This window comes from Heterocephalus glaber, unplaced genomic scaffold (genome assembly GCF_053883595.1).
Source record: "Heterocephalus glaber isolate CG9 unplaced genomic scaffold, H.glaber_assembly_v1.0 deba00001550, whole genome shotgun sequence".
In the NCBI taxonomy this organism is placed as follows: Eukaryota; Metazoa; Chordata; class Mammalia; order Rodentia; family Bathyergidae; genus Heterocephalus; species Heterocephalus glaber.
Genome location: NW_028258343.1, coordinates 19,180,010 through 19,202,085, shown reverse-complemented (window position 1 = coordinate 19,202,085; position 22,076 = coordinate 19,180,010). Strand labels below are relative to the sequence as shown.

At 49.0% G+C, this 22,076-nt stretch overlaps 2 protein-coding genes across 8 annotated transcripts in view; one reads left to right on the top strand and one right to left on the bottom strand.

Annotated features, from left to right (window-relative positions):
* Positions 1-1,619, top strand: part of Tpd52l1 (TPD52 like 1) — a 78,023-nt gene extending 76,404 nt beyond the window's left edge. For 3 of the 6 annotated variants that reach the window (XM_021240641.2, XM_004860137.4, XM_021240639.2), the window contains one exon: positions 878-1,619. In XM_021240641.2, the coding sequence (XP_021096300.2) occupies positions 878-925 (48 nt within the window). In that variant the 3' untranslated portion in view covers positions 926-1,619. The remainder of the gene's footprint in view (positions 1-877) is intronic. The other 3 variants (XM_004860136.3, XM_004860135.3, XM_021240640.2) reach the window with 2 other exon arrangements.
* Positions 290-21,121, bottom strand: Hddc2 (HD domain containing 2). 2 transcript variants are annotated; one of them, XR_205886.4, is made up of 7 exons: positions 21,026-21,121; positions 20,066-20,187; positions 18,309-18,411; positions 14,612-14,680; positions 8,123-8,261; positions 6,986-7,164; positions 290-774 (listed from the first exon to the last, which is right to left on the bottom strand). XR_205886.4 is itself a non-coding variant. In XM_004860138.4 (6 exons), exons 1-6 carry the CDS (start codon positions 21,089-21,091, stop codon positions 7,067-7,069), a joined length of 597 nt encoding a protein of 198 aa, XP_004860195.1. In that variant the 5' UTR covers positions 21,092-21,121; the 3' UTR covers positions 6,868-7,066. The 2 variants fall into 2 exon arrangements, 1 of the variants encoding a protein (XP_004860195.1); XM_004860138.4 differs by lacking the exon at positions 290-774 and having other exon boundaries at positions 6,868-7,164.
* Between the last annotated feature and the right edge of the window lie 955 nt (positions 21,122-22,076).

The window sequence follows — 22,076 nt, the reverse complement described above, 5'->3', positions numbered from 1 at the left end:
GCATGCTTTCTGCTCTGTCGCCCTCTTCCTGGTTTCTCCACACTGTGAGCGAATAAAGGCAGGCCAGGGAGAAGAGCAAACACACCTGCACTAAACACGTTTGACCATTACATACTTTTTTCCCCCAATAAGTTTATTGGTACATGTTAGGTACACAATACAGTTACATTCATCATTGGGATCTTGCACCTTTACATGAGTCTCTTGGTTCTTATTTTTCCCCTTCCCCTGCCCTCCCTTCACCCCCTCCACCCTTCCCTATTTGCAAAGACTTTGTTTCCATTATTTTCCTTTTCTCATACTTTTTCCCTCCTTTCCTTTTTTGAAAGACTTTCAATAAGAACTTTTTCACAATAGCTAAGCATAGTGTTAAACCGTAAGTCGATTTCTCTGTGTTCTGTGTAGTCAATTGCAGGCACGCAAAAGAATCCCGGAGAGCATCGTGCCTTGCTTGCTAAGGGCTGTTCTGACCTGAAAAGCAGTTGCCACAAATTTAGCCCTGTGTGGAACTTGATCCACTCTCACAGCAGAAAGTGGAAATCACTGCATTGAGCCACTCAGTCCTCGTCAAGAGCCATTTGTCAGGAATTCAGGTTGTCCTGCTAAATCCCAAGTAGAAAACCTGAGCGTCAGGCACATAAGGATGTTTATACATTTGCAACACTGACAGGACCCAATCTGAGTCCAGTCCATCTTGATTAAATCTGTTCTCTGGATGAATGCGGTAGACACTGCAACCCAGCAACCTGATTATCCTCTGGAAGGATCAGAATCCTAGATGTAGAAGAAACAAAGAGAACGTTGCTAAATTGTGCAAAATAGTTTAGAATCCTATCACTGAGTGCAAGTACGAATGACATTATGCACTGTGTTACAGGAACCTGCTTCCTGCTCTCTGAAGATAAACCGTCTTTCTGAATTCTAAGTAATCAAGCTCTTGGCATGTTATAAAAACATTACAAACTTACAGTGAGCTGCTGACTGCATCTTTGCCTGTCTGCCCGTTTCAGATGAAAGTGGGGGGGGCGAAGCATGGCGGAGGCGATTTTGAGGAGGTCCTCAGCTCCACAGCCCAGGCCAGTGCCCAGAGTCCCCCAGGAGGCCCCTGGCAGGCCGAAGAGGGGCCGCAGTGCTAGGTCCTTGCAGCCTGCGGCCCAGCCAGATGCCAGCCACCACCCAGCCACGCATGCCCCGGCGTGTCCAGATACGGAGACCAAAATCCCCCTGGGAAAGGCCCAGGGCTCGATGATGTTCTTATTCCAAGCAGCCTCTCCAGAAAGTCGAATAAAATGATTTCCACTTCATTGGTGTTGATGATGGACCACGTGACCATCACCCACAGTATGCAGAGATTGTCATCTTTCCCAGTGTCCCAAGCAAAGCAGGTGCACGATTGGTCATGGCCCTTGTCTGTGTCACCCAGCGTATATTCCCTGACATGCAGCTATAGCTATCTGCTTTGGCCCTCTGGTGCCTCCTTTCTGATGGGCATGTCCTGTTGTGCTGAGTGGAGCCCTTGCAGGTGCAGCACCTCACGCATCTCCGTCAAGCTGCTTGTGATCTCCTCCATATCAACTGTGTACGTTTATTTAAGCAAATAAAAGAACTGATTTTAAGGATGACTGAATTCTTGATTTCTTTAAGTTTTCAGAGCCATGCGTGATCTTAAAAGTTGGTAGACACGACTCTACAGATGCTATCTTAAATCAGCTTCTAACTTGGTGAACAAAATAAAGGATATGAAAATAGTTATGAGCTCAGCTACCCTAGATGTTCAACTAATCTCCGATTTTAATATTCTCTCCAATTTACACAGAGTAGTAGCTGTTTAGGTAAGGGATATCTGAAGAGGGAATTTAGAATGCCTTCCAATTTACAAATTGTTCTTGAGTATGAAAATAATTGATGTTTTTCCTTTTTTGTTTTGTTTTTCTTAATGTTGATATTTCTGCACTCGTGGGTGTGTGTGTGTGATTGAACCCAAGTCCTCATGAATGCTATACAACCCTTCTACCACTGAACTACATCCCCAACCATCCCCCTCCCCCCTCAGGACCTTGCGCTTGTGAGGCAGGCGGTGGCACCACTGGGCTAAATCCCCAGCCTCCCAACCACCTTTTAAATTTGACTTTCAGGTAGAGTCTCACTAAGTTGCCCAGGCTAGACTCAAACTTGTGATACCCCTTCCTTAGCCACCTCAAGAAGCTCGGATTACAGGCATGCACCACCATATCTGACTTCTGCAATCAGTTTTATCCTCCACATTATATGCTTCTCTCCTAAATGAGAACGTACATTATTAGGTAGCAGGGAAATAACCTTAAGACATATTTGTAAAATGCACACCGAAAGACATACTAACTAAAAACACCACAGTTTTAAAGGCCTATGTAATTAATAAATACATGTTAACTTTTTGTTTTTGTGCTTATTATTAAATGGAAGTACATATATAAGACATCATGAAATAAGCCAATCCAAAAAATTCTGTCCAGCCTGATGGAGCATGGCAATCCATCCAGTCTGTTCCTCTAACTGAAGGTCATGCTGGTTCAGGGCCATGTGACCAGCAGGAGCTGTGGCCCTAGGGACAGGAAGCCCGCCCTGTCTGGAAGGGCCACGGCCGGCTGGTCACACGCCGCAGCATGAAGTACACAGCCTCCCTGTCCGACTGCAGTTACCTGGGGACTCTGAAACGGTGATGTCTCATCAGCTCTCTGCTGCCTTTTTTTTTTTTTAACTGCGTTCTGCACACTGCCTTGTATTGGATAATCTGCAATCTTGGTGTTGTAAACACTTGTCTTCACTCATGAGCTGACTTCCTGCACTCGATCATCTCCACCTTGCAATCTGAAAGCACGTCATTAAAACTGGATAGAAATCCTATCAGGAAAACTAGTGTTACTATCTCAAAGCTTCTAGTACAAGTTAGCTGGGGATTAAAACCATCTGTCAAAATTCTAATTTCATCCACCTGGCAAAACCACATTCGCATGACCTCTATTAGTCTGAAGGCTTTTTATTTTTCACCTAATTGAGCGTGACACTCGTAATGGCCGTGATAGAACCAGTCTTTTTGCATCGGAATAAGATTCGTGTGAACAAGGCAATCGCTCAGACTTGGGTTATCGGATCAGCTGTTGGAGGTGGTGGTCTTATTAAGGGCAGGTAGTGAGCCGAGGCCTGGTCCCACTACTGTAGGTCAGCGAGCACAAGGGGCCCGATTTCAGTGATGTCCAGCTGTACTCAATTCACTCACAGTGGTCCAAAGCGTTTCACAAGCACCTCGATGTTATTTGTACACAGTGAGTGTAACCTTTCATGAAAAAATCAAGATGATTCAGGGCAACACCATGTATACAGAAGGACACCTCAACCAAAACGCATCTCAGCCTTCAAAAACTTCCATGTGAATTGTGATTATAAAATAAACTTCCTAAAAAAAAAAAAAGCAGGCCATTCTGTAATGGAAGCTTCAACCACTTTTCAAATACTGTTGCTATGATGGAAAGTAATTTGTAAATGTGTGGTGCAACTTTATCCTACAACTTACATCTCACATGCTTGACAGGTCACGTAAGGAAAGCAGTGTGCGTCTTATTCTCTCTGGGCACGTTTTCTCAGAAGGCAGCTCTTGAGTAAGAGCTGCACGTTTCATGATAGCGCTGCTGTGTCTCAATGCCATCTGTCCATAGTGGCCAACATGGAGAGAAAAATGGAGATTAATCAGTTCTGCCTTCACTCCTTGTCCCAGGTAGCTGTCAGCAAGAAAGCAGTTTGCTTCAGTATAAAATGATGTGAACTTCATGCCCTTCACACTAGATAGGTGTGGCAGGATAAAGAAAGTGCTGCTCCTTTGGCTGTCGAATGTCCCCTCCAAAGTCACTGTGGTAAGAGGTTGGCCCCCGGACTGGTGGGGCTAGGAGGTAGGGCCTGGTGGAAGGGCCTGGTCATTTGGGGTATTCTCTTGGGGGACCGAGGAAGCCAGGTCTCTTCTTCCTTTTCATCCTCTGGCTTGTGAGGTTTAGTTTTACTCCACCACACAATCCCACTGTGAGGAGCTGCCTCACCCTGGCCCAAAGCAAATGGGATCCACTGACCATGGGCCAGAACCTCGAAAACTGTGAGCCAAAATAAACCTTTTCTCTTTATAATTATCTCAAGTATTTTGCTGCAGTGGTGGAACGCGAATACTGGCATTTATGTATTGATTTAATGTGAAATGTGGGCCAACTTCAAACCTGGTATTCAAGTATAATTTCAAATGATGATGTTTAGTAAAATAGTATATTTACAGTGGATCCTTGACATACAAACTTGATCAGTTCCCGAGGGCTGGTTATAACTCAAGTTGGTTTAAGTCAATACAGCTGCGATCTGGATGTTTACCTCGGTACATACTATAGAGAACAAGAGGCAGATGAATCTTCCATTAACCTAATTAACCCAAGTTGTTCATGCCAGGTCAGTTGTAGCTTGAGGGTCCACTGTACTTGGATAATCTCTAAGAATGGTAAATTCTTTTGGCTACATTTCTACCTGACTTTCACTTCAGGCCATAGAGGGTTTACACTGAGGCAACCAAAACGTAGTCACAAATTTCTTAGTCTATTTTCTGTTGCTATAACAAAATCCAGAGGCTGAGTACTTTATAAGGAAAGGAGTTCTGTTTAGCTCAGCTTTGGAGATTCAAGGGCATCTGCTCAGTTCTGGTGACGGCCAATGGCATCAGGATGGCATGAGACTATGTGAAGAGTCTGCACTGTGAGAAAGGAAGCCCGATTCCCAGGGGGCAGCCTTACCCTTTTACAAAACTTCTTCCAAGAACTTGCTCTGCCAGACCAGCATTGATCCCTTCCCAGGACAGTGCCCTGTGCCCTATTACCTCGCCCCACTGTGAAGCTCCAGCTCCACACTGCCCTTCTGAGAACCAGCTTGCAGTGGAGGACCCTTGCCCGACACCCTCCAACATACCCAAACCCCAACAGCAAGTCTCCCACAGAAATCCCCCTTCTTACCTAAGGATATCAAGTTACGCCTATGGAGACTGCTTTATTCCAAAGCACTTCACGGGTCATTTATCCCAGATATATGCAACTTTGACCAGGCTTTAAGATGAATGGACATTTTTTCAAATACAAGGGCACTTGCAAATATAACAGGTGGTGACAAGCCAGCCCACAAGTGACAAACATCATGATGAATTCTGAGTTCAACACAAGAGTAATTTACTCTGCCTCACAATAGGATTTATCACTTTGAAGACCAAATCCAGGGACCTAGCATGTGTAAAATAATAAAATGCAAACATGTAGACATGGCTGGTGGATTCAATAGCTCTCTTATTGATCTGTTTTGTTTCTATGAAAATGTTATTTTATTCCTAGCACCTAGCACTGTAACATTAAAAAACACACACACATTCCCTGAAGGTGTGGACTAAGGAGGGCCTCACTGGCAGACAGATGGTAAACTGGGATGACCATGAGGGGTCCAGGCGAAGTCTGACCCAGGACCGGCTTCCCAGGTCTCTCTGAGTTGTGCGTTGTGAAACTGGCAGCAAAACATTCCAAGTAAAACTCCACGGCCAGGGAAAGCCTTCCAGTTATAAATGCTTGATCTTTATCTGGTTATTTTTTGTACATATTTTTATGTCCAGAGCAAAAATCTCCACAGTACAGACTGATGGACTTATTTTCCTACTAAATAGATTTCCAGAAATAACTGTGCTGTGCTGTTTTCAGTCCAGAGCAACTGCATACACGTGTGTGCTGCTTCTGACGAGATCATGCACCTTGCTTCCTGCAGACTGGGTATCCATGGATACCACAAAGTTTCCAAAGAAACGCTGCCTAAAAATTTTCACCGTGTCAGCCTCAAAGGCCTTCCAATGGAAACTGTCATTGAATTAAAGGGACAGGCCTGACTGCTCCACAGAGAAGTACCAGGCAGGCTCACACGGATGACCTTCCTCTCCACTGTCCAATGGCTGCGTGTCACTTACAGGCACGCAGGGGTGGGTCACTTCATCCCACAAAAGGAACGTGAGGGGAAAGAAACCAGATCAATACGTAACCTCGCTTAGGTTCAGTACCTCTAGGACCCTTCCGGGATCTCTTTTTCACCAAGTCACAGATGTTATGACCAAGCCTCAAGAGCTGCAGATCAGACAGAAAAGCACAGAGGAAGGTGCTCGGGTTTTGGTGGAGAACCCCTCAAAGCCCCAGGCACGCACAGGCTGGGCTTCTGGAAAGTCCCTGGACCACGGGTTCAGAGCTGAGCTATGTTAGGAGGCAGCGTGGCTGGGGGAGGCTGGTCAGGCGTGGCTCAGCAGGGAGCATCTCGCTCCAGCTCCTCCCTTCTCTCTGCTTCCTGGCCACCGTGACATGAGCCACTTTCCTCTATCCAAGTCCTTCCACCATGCCGGACTAGACTGAAACGTCTAAAACTGTGAGCCAAAGTAAACCTCCCTTCCTGTAAGCTGTGGCTGTCTCAGCAATGCAGAAAGTGCCTAAGGCAGAAGGGACGGGACACTTGACCCTGGATGCCCCAATTTATATCCTCAAACAACACAGGACTGCAGGCGAGGTGTCTAGGTCTAGAATCAGGTCTGAGACGGGGCCCATGAGATTTAAAGTCTGGCTCAAAAAAGTGCCAACGGGATAAGGCAGCATGTCATCTGCAGAGAGAAACGCTAGGGCTCACTCCTGACATTTTCCTGTCCGATCCGCATCACTGCGTCAGCAGCAATCTGTTTTCCAACCCAATGGTAATCAGATTTCCTAGTCTTCGCTGACTGCGGCCTTCAGGAAAGTAGGCTACTAAGCCAGGAAAGATGACCTACGATGGCCACACACGCTTTACAACTGAAGGTGGCTAACGTTTTATTTACTAAAAGCCACTGTTCCCGCCCTGGTCACCTGCGGAACCATTTGTTCTACGGCTCCTCTGAGGGCCCAGAGGACATCACGTTTCTTGCTCATACCCAGACTCGAATCTGGGACCTCAGAGGACCAAAGGGCACAGCAGCCGGGCACAGGAGGAAGATGCTCAGCAGGCTGGGGGCTCAGGGCTGTGGCTCCCCCGGGGCAGCGGCAATGTTCGCGTTTCTTTCCTCCTCAAGCTCAGAAACCAGCCGGACTATCTCGGGGTGGCTGAATTTCCCTGCAAAGCAAAGAGACACTCTATGTTGGTAAGGGGAGCCCCTGAGTCCCCGTGCCACTCCACAGCCGGAGACCGCAGCTGCTAGGGAGGCGCATGGGGCCATGTTACTTGCGCCCCCAGGCCCACCGAGTGCAGGTGAGATCCAGGCCAAGGACCATCAGCGAGGCTGGGCACTGGGAACCTCAGCGGGGCCTCCGAGGCCTCTAGGAGCTCAGTGAGGGGCAGGGCAGGCCGAGCCCTGTCAGGCTCTCAGGGAGGTGAAAGCGGAGACAAACCCTGGAGAGGGAGGAGGGAGTCACAGTCCAGGGAGCAAAAGGGCAGCTGTGGCTGACACAGCGCTCAGCATCTCACTCTGCACCTGTCACAGGGAGACAGCACTGCGCCGAGCGCGTCACCTAGGGGACTCACTGAACCCCAACAACCCTCTGAAGTAGATCCTACTATCTCCCTCATCTTAAAGACAAGAAAACTGAGGTCCAGACAGGGTAAGCAACTCGCTGGAAGTCACACAGCTGGTACGGGGCAGACTGAGGATTCCAACCCGAGCAGTTTGACCTGGGGCTGTGTTACGAAGGAAGAGGAGGTGGCATTAGCTCTGAGGGTTTTCGTATGTTAACTTTCTATTTCTGCCTCTGTCGTACGTGACCCTGCAACTACACAGCACTCACAGATTACAAAGGCCTTTCCACACATTCTCTTGGATCTCAGCAGCCACCCTGGCCTTGGGGTATTATGATTGCCACGACCCCATTTTCCAGAAGAGGACAGAGGTATGAGGGGCCAGGAGCCTGTCCGGGGAGTGCCGCAGCTGGCAGTGGCAGAGGTGGATGAGAACTCAGTGCCCAGCCTCCTCTCAGGCGCCACCCACCCCTCCCCTACAGGCAGCCCCATCGCCGTTAGACGCTGCCCAGGACAGGCTCAGAAGAAACGGCGGGTACCCGAAGGCAGCGCTAGGCACCTGCAGTGGAATCGAAGAAGTCCTGCAGCCTCCCGGGCTTGTGCTCCAGGTCTTCGTACTCAGACGCCTGTAGGATCATCTCACACTGGTCCAGCTGCTTCACGAACCTGGCTTCCGCACTGGACTGGGTCTCATACTCCTGAGAGAGGGGAGTCAGAGCGGCATGGTTACAGGGGAGCATCCAGGAAACCCCTGATTCCGAACCCAAAGTTGGAGTCAAGCCAGAAGCACTAGGGCGACATTTCTCCAGGGCACAGCAGTTCATCAGTCAGGGCTCAACACCAGGGCTCCCCACAAGGAGACAGTCAGCACCCCAAGTGTCCGCCAGATGCCCCAGAGTGTCATGGGTTCATCTGAGACCCTTCCAAGCATCTAGGACAAGCGCAAGCATCTCAGATGAGGACTATACTCTCGTCCTGAATGGCAGCCTGTCTTCATTTCAAAATCATTAATCTTTAATCCACCAGGGTCATTTAGCTCTCTGACTTCACCTGCCTCCCTAGTGCAGTCCACTCGGTAATGTCAGAACACCTGTACTGCACTGCTTACTCCGGCCGCCACTTACACTGGGCAATCTCCTGCCTCCCTGCCCACCCGGGATGGGTGCAGCTGAGCCTCGCATGGCTGGCGCCACTGAGGGCTGTCAGGACGGGCCAGGGTGGGAAAGTGGCAGGAGGGAGGTGGATTTCCGCCTTTCCGCGTCCTCTTTCCTTCCCGCCCCGAGGGTACACGGAGCCCAGGACCTGCCCTCCTCAGACAGGATGTGTCACACCGCCACTGCCCCCGAAGGCCAGGGCCATGGCTCTGCTGGGAAGACACAGCGCTCCCGGCCGGGTCCCCAATGGCCTCACTGGTACTCCCACCCCGGACGTGTTCAGGTAGCCAGTCTGTCACGCCTTCTCGGAGGGTGACACCATACAGATCACCCAAAGGTCTCTCGGGTCTCCTCAGATGCCTTATTTTTACGAAGGTGGCTCTCTGGGTCTCACAGAGCTGAGGATCACACAGAGGAATCAGTGAAATATTGAAGCCCAATGTATTCTGCTTTGTTCCAACGTCATTTAAACAGAATTAAGTGTCCAATGACATTCACAGTCACAGAATAATACTAAATAAATCTAAGTTCATAATTTAACAAAAGGAAGAGGAATACATACTACAGTCAAAGCCTTCGAAGATTTCTTTTCTGCTGAAAGTTCAAAGTGAGAAGAATACTTCAAGACCACTAGGAAACTATGTTATTGTATATCCTGGTGAATTTACATGATTTCTTTTAAAAGAACTGTAAGTAGTTGGAATTTTCCCTCCAGAGAGAATGGCTCCAGGGTTGCCCACCTTTTCTGTCAAGGGCAGAGGTGGCGGAGGGAGAATCCCACACAGCCGGGGAGGAGGAGATGGAGCAGGGCGCGCGGGTCACCTGAGCACGCAGGACAGGCCAGGTGGGCAGGGCGCAGAGGACAGGAGAGGCTGACGCGGCGCAAGGAGAGTCAAGTTCAGATCCACACATCAGAAAAGGCTCTAACCAGGCTCTAACCGAGGTCCCGGTCCTGGCTGGCCTGGGAGCAGAGAAGTCAGGCCGAGGCTGCAGCCCTGGCAGAGGCACCAGCAGCCGGCAGTGGATCCTGCAGCGAGGATGGGGAAGGCGAGGTTTCGGAGGTCAAGGCCGCCTGAGCGAAGGCAGGATGTGAGAGGGCTCCTAGCTTGGGCCTAACTAGATGGGAAAGTGGGGACTAAGCAGGAAAAAGGCGTCACAGGAGCCACAGTGAAACAACTGCAAACACCAAAGCCTTCTGGATGCTTTCAACAACGTCGGGCTTCAAGACGTTCAGGGAACCCCAAACTCCACGCAGGTGAGACAAGTCACCTCCGGCAGGCAGCCCGAGCCTGGCCAGTCCGCGATGGCACAAGGGGCCCACATCAGGAAGGCTCACCCAGGGAACTCTGCAGCCTGACACCCAGGGTAGCCTGATCTGGACCCCGGACAGTCAGGGTCCCGCGTGGGGAGGAACCGGAGGGGCAGAGTCCTCGCCGAGTGGGCAACGATGTGAAACAGTCACAGGATCTCCACAGACAAACAGGCGGACTTTTCGAACACTAGGATTAACAACAGAACAACGACAATAACAAAACTGGAAGAGGAAGCTCAGCGGAGTTCAAAAATTTTTTTCCCACCACATAATTAATAAACCTGAGAGGAAATGCATCTCTTGACTCGATTTTTAGCTCACTTGAGCCACTCTCTGATGTAAATGTATTTAAAAGCATCATGTGTACACTACAAGTATATATTCGTATAAGAAAAAAACGTATAAATTTTTTTTTTTGGTACCAGGGATCGAACTTAGGACCTTGGGCTTGCGAGGCAGGAGCGTTGCCACAAGTGTATAAATATTTTAATACTACATTTATTGAGACATCATGATATTAATACAAGTTTGCCCTCTACAATGACAAGAGGTGCTCAAAGTGGTGGCCATGAGCTCCCAGACAATTATTAGTACAGTGAACTGCTAAAGTATGTAGACATTTTTTGGAGGACTCTATATACTGTACAATTTTTGTCAATTAAAAAAATAAAAATTTAAAAACCAAACCAAAAAAAAGCAAATTGAACCAAATTTCCTTCTAGAAGTTCAGTACCCTGAACTGAGAAAATTAAATAAATAAATAAATAAATAAATAAATAAATAAATAAATAAATGGGCTAAGTAGATGGCTTGCCTAACACCACTGAGGACCTGAGTTTAACTCTCAATGCTGTGTGCAAAAAAACCTCCCCTAAAACAAAACAGAAAAACCCCCAAAAATTAAGCAATAAGAAATCCAAGAGTAATTAAACAGTATGCATGATCCTTTAACAGAAACTGTAAAGGAGACTACATTGAAAAGTAAAATAAACACATACATACATCTATAAATAAATAAATGGATGAGGAATGAAGGACTTTAGAAAGCCAGGCAAATACTAGAGGCAGGCAAAGAATGGAGTCTTGGAGAAAAGAAAACAAAAGAAAAGTTATATTTCAAGAAAACATTTTTGCAACTAAAAACTTTTTAAAAGACTTCAAAGCATGTGTTTGAAAAGCAGTCTAGTAGCTAAGGAAGCCAGGAGTGGTAGCGCATCTCTGTAATCCCAGCTCTCTGAGAGGTTGAGGCAGGAGGACCCCAGGCTCAAACCCATCTGGGCAACTTAGTACTCAGTAAGACCCTGTCTGGGTAAAAAAATGCAACAGGGGATGGGGGGATGCAGTTCAGTTCAAAAGCCTTGGCTTCAATCCCTAGTACTGCTAAAAACAAACCAACCTGAGGATGCTAACCCAGAATGAGCACACAAAGAGACGATCTAATAAAATTACCAGACTTAAAGGAAAAAAGAATTCTTCAGGCACTTATGTAAAAACTGCATCTGGCATATAAGGAAAGTAACATTATGATTATGACATCACCGCTTTAGGGCAGAAGAAAAGGAGAAAAACATATTGAAGATACTCAAGGACAGAAATGGGGAGCCAAGAACTTTATATCCAGGAAAAGTGATCTCTGCAAATAAAGAACAGAGAAAAGCTGCGAACTGCAGGAATGGAGAGAATGTGGTTCCTTTGAGCCCTTCCTGAAGAATCTACTAGAAAACAGGTCTCAGGCAATAAGAACTGTTTAAAAATGGCCATAAGGGCGGGTGTGTGAACATCAATTTAAAGATACTTTATAGATCTAAGACTGTGGCTTAAAAGGTTACAGTGTTCAGTGGCTGGATGTTTCGACAATGTGGACAATGATGTTTCTCCCTACAAAAAAGTAGGAGAAACAGAGCAGGGAGAGCCAGCTTGTTTTCAGTAATCAGGACTGATGAAGATGGGATGTATTATTCTCAGAAGGTATATGTGTAAAGAAGGACAAAGCACATAAATACCTGAGGCAGTCTAACTCTCACAACCTGTGTACTGTCCACCCTCAGGATTCCTGGGATAGGGTACACAACATAATATAGAAGAGGGTAAGTAAAAACCCCAGTCCTGAATTTAAATTGGAAATAGTATGAACACACAGAGATTTTATACTCCTCAGTGCTCATACTACAGTCTTGAAGTACCATTTCCTAATTTAAAATAAACAGACTAGGGCCGGGGATTTAGCTCAGTGGTTCCACTGCCTGCCCCGCAAGCGCAAGGACCCAAGTTCGATCCCCAGTACCAAAAAAAAAAGACTCCAAAGGTAGTCACATGTGCTAGACAATTAGAGTGAGTGTGTGTGTGTGTGTCTGTGAGTGTGTGTGTGGTGGCTGTCCTTATGTGTTGGGGCTCCAAAGTATATTTCTTCAAATGCAGGTGACACTTTCAGGGAAAAAAAGAATACATTTTCCCTTGGTTTACTGAAATCTGATTTCATACTTCTACAGTGAAAGACAAATTACAATCGAGGATGTTTAATTGCTTTAAATAGATGTGACTTTCCATGCAGCTAGCGTTCACAGTGAATGGTGTGGTGACCAACACTTCAAATACCAATCAACTGGCATTTTCTATGGAGCTGGTTTTATTCCACGTTCCATGGGCAGGATGACTGTATTTTCCTAATCCAAAATCAAGATATGAGGACTGGAAACAAAGAAAAATAGGACAGACTGGAGACAGAAAAAATAGAATTTACTGTGTGCCACACAGATTAATTCCCACAGCTGCATATTATTTTTGCCATTTTACCAATGAATTCAGGCAGTGAAAAATTAACCTTTCCTGGGCCACACAACTAATAAACAAGAATAACAGTATTTGAACATCAGAAGTCTCATACTGAAGCCCAAATACTAACACTGCATATGAATTATAAAACATATAAATTATTACAGATCCCTGTTATGGGTTGAGAAATTCACATCCACCTGGAATCTTAAATGTGAGACGAAGTAGAGTCTGTGTGCAGAACTATTCAAGTTACAACGCGACGTTTCCAACAGAGGGAAATGCGGTCGGAGACACGTGGAAGGACATCACGTGACTGAGGGCTCAACACTGGAATAACGCGTTCCGAGCCAAAAAAGTTCACAGGCTGCAAAGAGGCGTGGAAGACTTCAGGAGAGAGGGATGTGTACAAGGGTAGAACTGCTTCCTCTGGCTGCGGGTATCCAGTGCTGTGATTCTCTGTGTGTTATGTTTATTCAAATCCAAAGCCTAAGTAACCCTCACCGCGTCTACTAAGAAACTCCTATTTTAAGACCAGTAGGTTCTGCAGCCAAAGTTGTAGCCAGCTGCTGATGGCTAGGAAAATAATTTTACAGACACTGCTACTACGCTGGTGATAATTAGGCGGCACAAGGGGTCAGATTCTTGTCAATGCTTTTCAAATTCTGTGTATCTTCTCCATGTTTTAGTTTCAGGACTTCAGGAGCCAGGTGCTTTGCTGTCTGAATGGGGCCCCCACTCCACTCTGTAGTTCCCCATCTTACAAAGAGCTCCGAAGGCCACTCGGAAGGACAGACTTCAAGACAAGCGAGGCCCTGCCCTGCAGAAACCCTGCCATGCTGTAACAGGTCCGCCCGTGCCAGGCTCCAAGCCAAATACTGTGCACACTTCACCAGACTTGGTTCTCACAACTCTCAGCAGGTGCTTATTAAAGAGGCCCAGTCTCTCATCTTAACCCCCTGCCATCTTCTTATTTTCGAGAACACGGGTCCAGAGTGCGCAGCACGACCACCGCCAGGGGCGCCAGGCAGCGCGCGGCTACCGGACAGACGCCTGTCTCTGCATGGGGTGTGAGCATACCCCACCCGCCGCCTGGCACGGGCGGCCTCTTCCGAGCCGGACCATGGTGACAGTGGACACAGCCCCATCAGAGGCTGCGCAGCACGGCCCTTCTGGGACAGAGCTGTTCGGGGCTTCCCCGGCGCGGCCCTTCCCACCTCCAGGGAGACCCGAGCCAGCGAGGGAGGGACCCTGCAGGGGACACAAGGCAGCGGGGCCCGGATGTGGAAGGTGGAATCGGGCTCCGAAGACAGGAAGCGCTGCGGCCTGGCAGGCGACAGGGTGACAGCCAGCGTGGGCCGCACGGCAGGAAAGGCCGCGGAAAGGGAGCTCGGAGCAGCCGCTTCCCCACGCGCGCGCTGGCCTTTCCTTCCCGCCCAACCCTGGGCCGTCGGAGCCCTGCGTGCGCCCTCCTACCCGCACCACCAGCACAGTGGGCTTCGCCTTGGTCTCCTCCACGCCTGTGATCCCCCGGGGCTCACGGACGGGGCTCACAGACGGACACCGGAGTCCAGCTCACAGAACCGGGAAGCGGGCGGGGTGCCCCAAGCCCCCACACGGGTCAGCAGTGCGCAGCAAGCCGGGGCTGAGTCAGGATCCACCCAGGCAGGGCGGCAGCAGAAGTGGGCACCCTGGAGGGAGGCACACTGGCCACTGGCAGAGAAAGCTGTGCGACAGCTGGCTGGGGCTGTCTAACCCACTCCGGGACGAGGCCTGGGAATCCAATCCCGCCACATATGTGAGAACTTACTTCCCACAGGTCATAGAGCTCCTCGCTGAGTTCTTCCGGCAGGAGCTGGGTTATCTGCTTCATGGCTTCCTGAAACAACAAACGATAGCTTCATGTTCACCGTGATCTACACTGACAACGGGTCACCGTGGCCTGGATCAGTGCCAACATCTTCTGTACAGTAGATCCATTTTCCAGTTAACATGATTTTATCGCAAAATTCAAAGTGCCGCACAAAGGGGCAATTACTGTCGCTAACATAAAGGAAGTTCCGAGCTCGACTTTGGAGGGTACCAGACCCACAGGCTGCACTGGGAAACACACCCCCACTCTCCTCACCACCTTGCCTGGCCCTGGGGACCCCCGATCTCCCGCATGGGCTCCAGGACAGGGAACCATTTCCTCATCCTCCTCCACGAGAAGCCCGAGCTACACAAACCCGAAGCAGAGCTGAGCGGAGACAGGCAGAGAGCAGGGGTGTGGTGTGCTGTGCGTATGTAGGCATCTATGCCTCGTTCCAATCCCCCACCCAGCTGCTCCAGCGTCCTCCTAGGGTGTCCCACTCTGGGGAAAACATCCTCTTGAATGGCTTCAAATTCCTGCACCATCTCATCCTGTGTCTCTTACTCAGCTTCAGTTCTTCTAACCCCAGGAGTCAGACTCCTTGAACATGGTTTTAAAAACATTTTAAAGAGATAAGTGATAGAGCTAACTCTTATCTGTAAGTTGTGAATTCATATTGTTTCATCCCATGTACAAAACCATTTTTTCCTACAAATTGTGTGTGTGTGTGTGTGTTTGGGTGTCTGTGTGTGTGTTAGGGGTTGTAAAGGAAAGCACAATGTTTCACGATTTTTGCTTCAGTGATTTTAGGACAAATTAAAAATCCTAAACTGAAAAAAAGCCCACTTTTGGCACCTTAAAGGCCTTATGTAAAATAGAGAAAAGCGATGAAAATAAAGATGGATATTTGTGTATTTCTTCATTACTGGAAGGAAAAAAATCTTACTGAAAATACCCATCTCCAGAGCAAACTATATTACCACTGTCAACAAACGGCTGTACAAGTGACAGAGCCTCACGCTGTCCTCAGTGGGGTGAATTCAGTGTGTTTTATACTTGCGTTCTTTCAGAAACCACAGCAAATGCCTGAGAAAATACCTCGCATTTTTACCAATTAAAGGCGTCTTTATAAACAGAGTGATTTCCTCCACACTATTCCAGAAACACACGTGTTCCCATTTCTCATGTTTCAGGAGGATATACTCAATGTCTGTGTGTTCAGGTACATCAAAATCTAAACTCGTAGAACAAACATCAAAATCACGCTTTGACAAGGACGATCTGATTTCTCTGATGGTGATGCACCCAGCATAAACAGTGACTTATGTCTCATCTGACCACGGTGGGCTCGTGCTGGACACTGTCTTCTCAATGTAGCCTAAGGCAGAACTGGCTTTTTGCAGATCACACCCTGAGGCTGAGTTTTCAATCAGCTTCTTGTTGAGGAACATCACCAAGTTCTAGGAAAGCAAAGCAGACAATAAACAGATTCCTCTCTTCCTGAGACGGAGCAGATCTGCTGCATGTAAGCTCACTGGGATCATGCTACTCCACGTTTAGAAGTGCACTTTTGAGACCTCTGGGTCAGTATTCCTTGTTCGGAGGCAGATGCCACCACAACAATTAGCCTTCCAGTTAGTTCATCAAGTATTTTTCCTCCCTCCTATTTCAGTTTAAATCTCTACCAGTCCAGTCTGCCAGCCTCTGGGCAAACGATTCTCATTATGTGTACTTATTATGTGTGTTCCATCTCCAGCCAAGAAACCCTCACTTAATTATCTTAATGCACAGCTCAGACACTGAATCTGGCTCATAAACACCATCTGCATAAAGAATTCTTTGCCTCCCAGATCTTCCTCTCTGTTCCCAAATCCTGACCGGCAGCAGGAAGAGTCGATGGGACACAGCCCTCTCCAGTCCCTTGGCTTCTTGTCCAAAAACTTCTTGTTCTTATGAAGCTTCCTTGGTCCTCTCTCTTATGATACTTATTCTCCTGTGAGTAGGCAAGATCTTCATCCTAGCGTCCGGGAAGACAGCAGCAGCCCGACTGCTCAGGTCTCCTGAGCCTGTCCCCAGGGCGACACTGGCCAGCCCGTTGGGACAGTAGTAGGCTCTCCTCACCTCAGGTGGCTGGAGATCCTTCGGGTGGACCTCCATTCTCTGAAAGTGCTGGCTTGCTCTTCCGTGGACTGACTCCTGTGCACCTCCAGAAAGGTCACTGTCTTTCCTCTGTCCCTCTGCACATGACTCCACATCTTGCCCTCATTTTAAGGTCTTTGAAGACCCACGGTATGTCAGTATGATTTGTCCTCTAAAATTTACAGCAGGACTAAAGCCATCGCCCTGAAATGAGCTTCTCAGGCAGTTGCCATCCTTTCCCTCTAGGTCGTATCTCATTACCCCTGGTTCTCTGGTTCAGGAGGAGACAGCTCCTTTCTGCAATGCAGAATCTTGAGCAAATGGCTCTCTTTTGGTGTTAATTCTGCCAGTGAACCAGGAACTCTTGATTCATGAAGTCAAGTCTCACGCAGGGAAACAATTCCTTAGACCCTTCCCTTCTCCTTCAAGGACGGCCAGCCTGTATTTTGGATCTGTGGTTCCACAGGAAGGGAAACACAGCCCTTACTCTACTCCCTTTGCTCCAGTAATTTAGGGTGTTAGAATTCCTAAGGGAGACTCCAATTCTCTGTGGATCTTCTTGCCTCTAGAGAAGCAAAACTTGTGTCCACGCTCTCAGGTCTGAAAACCCCTGCCTTAGCCCAACTGCCCTGTTAAACAGGCTCAGTAAAGGCTCTCGTACCCAGCCATTTAGGACCAACCTCTAAGGCCTGTAATAAAAGTAGCTTCCAATAATCCCTGGATTCAAAAGCACACTCTCAGCATTAAGTCTTCCTGGATTTTCCAGCCTTTGACTCAAAAGTGTCTTCTTTGGCCCTGGGCTTGGATTTAGAACTCACACCAACCTAGATTTAATATTTTTCAGTATTACTCATTTCTTAATACAAATGGTTTATTTCTAAGCACTAAGTTAAAAGACTAACTGAACATTTACTAAATAATACTGATTATACGTAAGATTTGGAGAATTTCTATCCAAAGAGCTTCACTAGTGTGGAGTCTCTACAACCCACTCCGCTCCAGCTAGTCCCACTGTTCTAGTGACAGTCCACCGACCTGTGTCCTATTACTGCCAAGAACTGAAAGCACCGTGGCTGTCTCTGTGTGAAGGTTACCACGCTTCCCTGTTCTTGTTTTAAACAAAGCTGAAATACACAAAACCCAGAAACCAGCCCGATTACTCCCAGCAATTACTGATTTGCTAATTACTCCAGGAATCCCAGCTTCTTCCCCAGAGTGCCTAACATGAAGGAACCACACATGGCTCCTTCTGGAAGGTTCTCGGGAAGATCTGCCTTCATCATTTTCACCAGTTCAAAGCTACCAAATCTTAGACTCTGCAGTTCCGGGAGTCGCCTATCATCTTAGATGGATCTTACTATTCTCTCCCACAGACCCTACCTGAAATGCTACGTGGTCGGGTCCTCCCTGTTCCCAGACACCATGAGCACTGTTCATGTGACACAATAGCTTTGGTTCAGCTACAGGTTTCTCCAGGGGGTGGTTACAGAGCCAACAGCCAACAGCCAACACTGACCTCTTCTCGCCTATGTTTTTCTTCTTTGGGGACGTTATCTGCTGGTGCTATGTCCCCAACGATGCACTCTGCCATATCGTGAACCAGGGCCAGGCGTATGCATCTGACCAGGTAAGAAATGTTGAATAATTACACAGAATTATAGTCTCCAAAAGTTTCTTTTCTATGTTATTTTCAAGCCACATAAGATATGTCATAGAATAGTTTAGTATAGTATTTTATAAAGTAATTATATTCCACCAGCCTACAGTTCTGAACGAAAACAGCCAGTAAGCATCCCACATGACTCAGGAGACCACAGGGAGACTCTGCATGAATTCTCTTCCCCAGGGCCTGATTTCTCAACCCACTTTAAGGGGATCACAACTTCAGATTACAAAGCCAGGAGATGATCTCCTACTTATGTCATTTCTTATTGGTGAAAAACGGAGAAGCCATCATTTCCTGCAGTGTACTATGTCAGATGCCAAAGTGAACTGTTCACAGGATAACGGGCAGAGCTGGACTTAGCCAAGTCTGAATCCAGCAGCCGACGCTTACTAGCTATGAGATTCTACCTACGTGATTTCTGCCAATAATTTATTTAAACTCTCAGTTTTGTCACCCTTCATTTCATCACCTGTCAAAAGAGGATAGTAATACTTAATAAGATTGGTGTAAAAATTTACAGCGTAAAGTTATATTCCTGGCACATGCTGATCATTCAACAAATGCCCATGATTATCAGTGATCACTTTAGTCATAATCATAATCACAATAACAAAAGCAAGCAATGAAGTACACGCCCCGTGACTGTTTTAGGGCCCCACCTTCACCAAGCTGCCAGGCCTACTCAGATCCTCCTATGTGACCTTCCCTCCGCCCTCTTGGCCTGTTCAAATCTCTGACTATTCCTCAGTTAGTCTCTCTGACTTGAATCTCTTGCTAACACTTCTCGATTCTGTACCAGATGCCAAGTACCAGGGTTCCCTAGATTATAATCAGCTTGATTTCCTTACAGGTCGGAAGAGGACCAAGAGACGAAGGGAGAGGGGAGGGAGGGCAGGGAAAGATGTAAAAAGAACTAAGCTGTGTTGTACACATGCACAGACCCCTTGGGTAATGCAATGATTAAGTACCACAAACGTGGATTGGTAAAAATAAAAATAAATCACTCTTTCGCTCCCTCTCCATCTGGCTTGGGTTTCTGTGCCCTTCTCTCTGCCTGCTGTGTCTCCCTCTTGTCCTCTACTGCACCAAGCCTTCCCTGCTGAACCCAGGCAGGACCCTGCATAAGGCTGCCGAGGACAAGCGGTCTCCCTCCTGTTAGCACGCTCAGTCACTTCCTACCCTAGCTTCCCTTGTGCTTTTGACAGAAGCCCCCAGGGCCTGTGTAACTCTCTGTCTTGTACTGCTAGTAAAAGTCTCTGCTACAACAGCATTTAATCCCGGGTGGTTGATCAAGGAGGAGACCTCTGTCTGAACTCAATTCTGAACATACAAAATCACTTCACAAATGGGTGCGACAGAAAAGCGCACAGAATGCCACAGCAGTGACAGGATTTCAGACATAACAGGTCTTTGATGCGTAACTTCATGCTTATGCTTCCTGAGTCAGGGCAGGCTCTACTTCTCTCCATGAAACAACTCCCCTGCCCACCTCCTGAGTCGGTGTGGGCGGCCTCAAGTACCTTGGCTAAACCTGAGGGACGCCTGGTGGAATGCAGTGCACACCACAAGCCAGAGACCCCCGAAAGCCCCGCGTGCTGGGGTCTCACCGATCCTTGTTAAGGTCCTCATCTCTGGTCACCATGGCCATCAGTGCCATGCGGTACATGTGGTCAGACACACTCTCTGGATTTTCCACATTTCGGTACACCCAGCCGGTCCGAGGGACTCTCTGATAAACAGGAAGGAGAATCAGTTTTAAGAAACAAGTATTTTCAGACACACAAGCCTAACATTGCATGGTTCCTCTTATATGGTTTCCAAAATGTAAATGAAGAGCAAAATAAAAGACAGACAGTAGCAAACAGGAAGACAGATCTTTTGCAAACCAAGAGACCAAGAGAGGAAGGCAGAGGGGAGGGAAAAGGGGGCGTAAAGGGAATTAAGATGAGTCCTGTGACGTTCCAACTGTCCACCGAGAATGTACGCATCACGCACTGCAAACATGGACAAATGAAAATAAAGATCTACATTTTGAAGACGAGTATCCTAAGTATATGCTACGGTCTTGAAGACACGTCCAGGGAACAGCACGCGGAGGCAGGGTCGTGGTTACAGACCTTTTAAAACCTGCTCCACGGACCCACCAAAATGACCTTCACTCAGACCGACCAAGGAGCCCAAAGGCCAGGGGCAGGAGCGCAGTTATTCCCAAGTGCGCGGAAGCCCCGGCCCGTCCAGGGGCCCTGCGGCTCCGTCGGGGGTCCGCGCCCGCAGCGCACTCTGCACGCCCGCTTCCGCCGCCCCTCGGCCTCTCCGCCCCCTCGGGCGGCCTGGGGACCCCGGGGGCACTGCGAGGCGGGCGGCAGAGCGGAGCGGGCCACGCGGGATGGGGCCCAGCACCCGCCGCCGACCGGAAGCGGAAGTGCAGGGCGCAGCGCTGCGCGCGGATTACCGGGCGCGGATCACGGGGGCGCGAGCTGCACGCACCGGCCCGGCTCGCAGCGGGCAGAGCCCGAGGAGCCGTCCGGACCCGCCGCGCCCCCGCCCGGCCCCGCCCCGCCGCGCACCTTGAGCCGCCCCAGCAGCCGCAGGAACTGCAGCAGGGACCGCGAGCCGCACGCGGTGGAAGCCATTCCGGGCGCCAGGTGACAGGGCGGGGCCGCGGTGCTCCGCCCCTGCCACGCCCCGCCACGCCCCGTGCTCGTCCCTCTCCCTCCTTCCCCTCCCTCCCTCCAATGTCCATCTCCATCTGCATCTCCATCTCCTCCTCCGCCGCCGCCGCTGCCCCCGCCGCCCCCGCCCCCCCCACTCCTCTCCCTGTCTTTGCCGACCCTTCTCTGCCCCCTCCCACCCTCCCGGCCTTGGTGTCTCCCCTTGGGCCCCGCACCACCTGTGACACACACCACTGCTCTGCATCTACCAGGCCCTCAGTTCTTGGCTACTCCAGGAAAGCTTCAGAGACGCCACTTCCGGTGGGGAGGCGGCACTGGACACTTTAGAGGCCATAGATGGGCTGGGGTGAGAGCAAACTGCTTCCACCCCAGGTGCTGAAGAGCTCCTCCCCGACCGGGGGTCTCTGTCTGGCCCCAGCATCTGGACTCCAGTAGCAGCCAGTGGCTGCTGTGTTTACAGGGAGTGGACAAGCAAACCGAGGGGCTGCAGCCGGGAGGGGAGCACGGAGAAGGGCTCGGGACAGAGGGAGTTCGGATTCTGGCCATGCAGCCGGCACCAAATCCTGGAGACCTATGCATGCTGCACAGCGTGGTCCTTGCTTCTGCGTTGCTTACCGAGGTGTTTGTTCAGCTAAACCCTCACCCAGAGCTATGCCGGGAAAGGGAAAAGGCACCTACGCCGTCCTGTGTTGTCATCCCGGCAAGAAGGGGCAGGAAGGCACTCCAGAGCTCGGATGAAACCCTAGTGAGGACAGCCAGCAGCCAGCCCTGGAGTGCAGCGCTGAGACGAAATCTGGGCTAAGGGCACACGAAGGATGGGGCACTTGCCTGCCTGAGCTCCTGGGTTCTCCCTCAGCACCCACAAAAATAGATTTTTGAGTAAACACGTTTGGAACTCTACTGTCAATGAAAGCTATAAAGGCACGAGGGTGTGACAATACTGCTC

What these genes read in the sequence shown, in the direction of transcription:
- Hddc2 (XM_004860138.4), bottom strand. Translation starts at nt 21,091, where the DNA reads ATGGCTTCCACCGCGTGCGGCTCGCGGTCCCTGCTGCAGTTCCTGCGG. An exon ending in GAGGACCTTAACAAGGATCG is followed by an intron (nt 18,412 to 20,065) that starts GTGAGACCCCAG and finishes TTACCTGGTCAG; the next exon opens with ATGCATACGCCTGGCCCTGG. An exon ending in AAAAACATAGGCGAGAAGAG is followed by an intron (nt 14,681 to 18,308) that starts GTCAGTGTTGGC and finishes TTGTTGTTTCAG; the next exon opens with GAAGCCATGAAGCAGATAAC.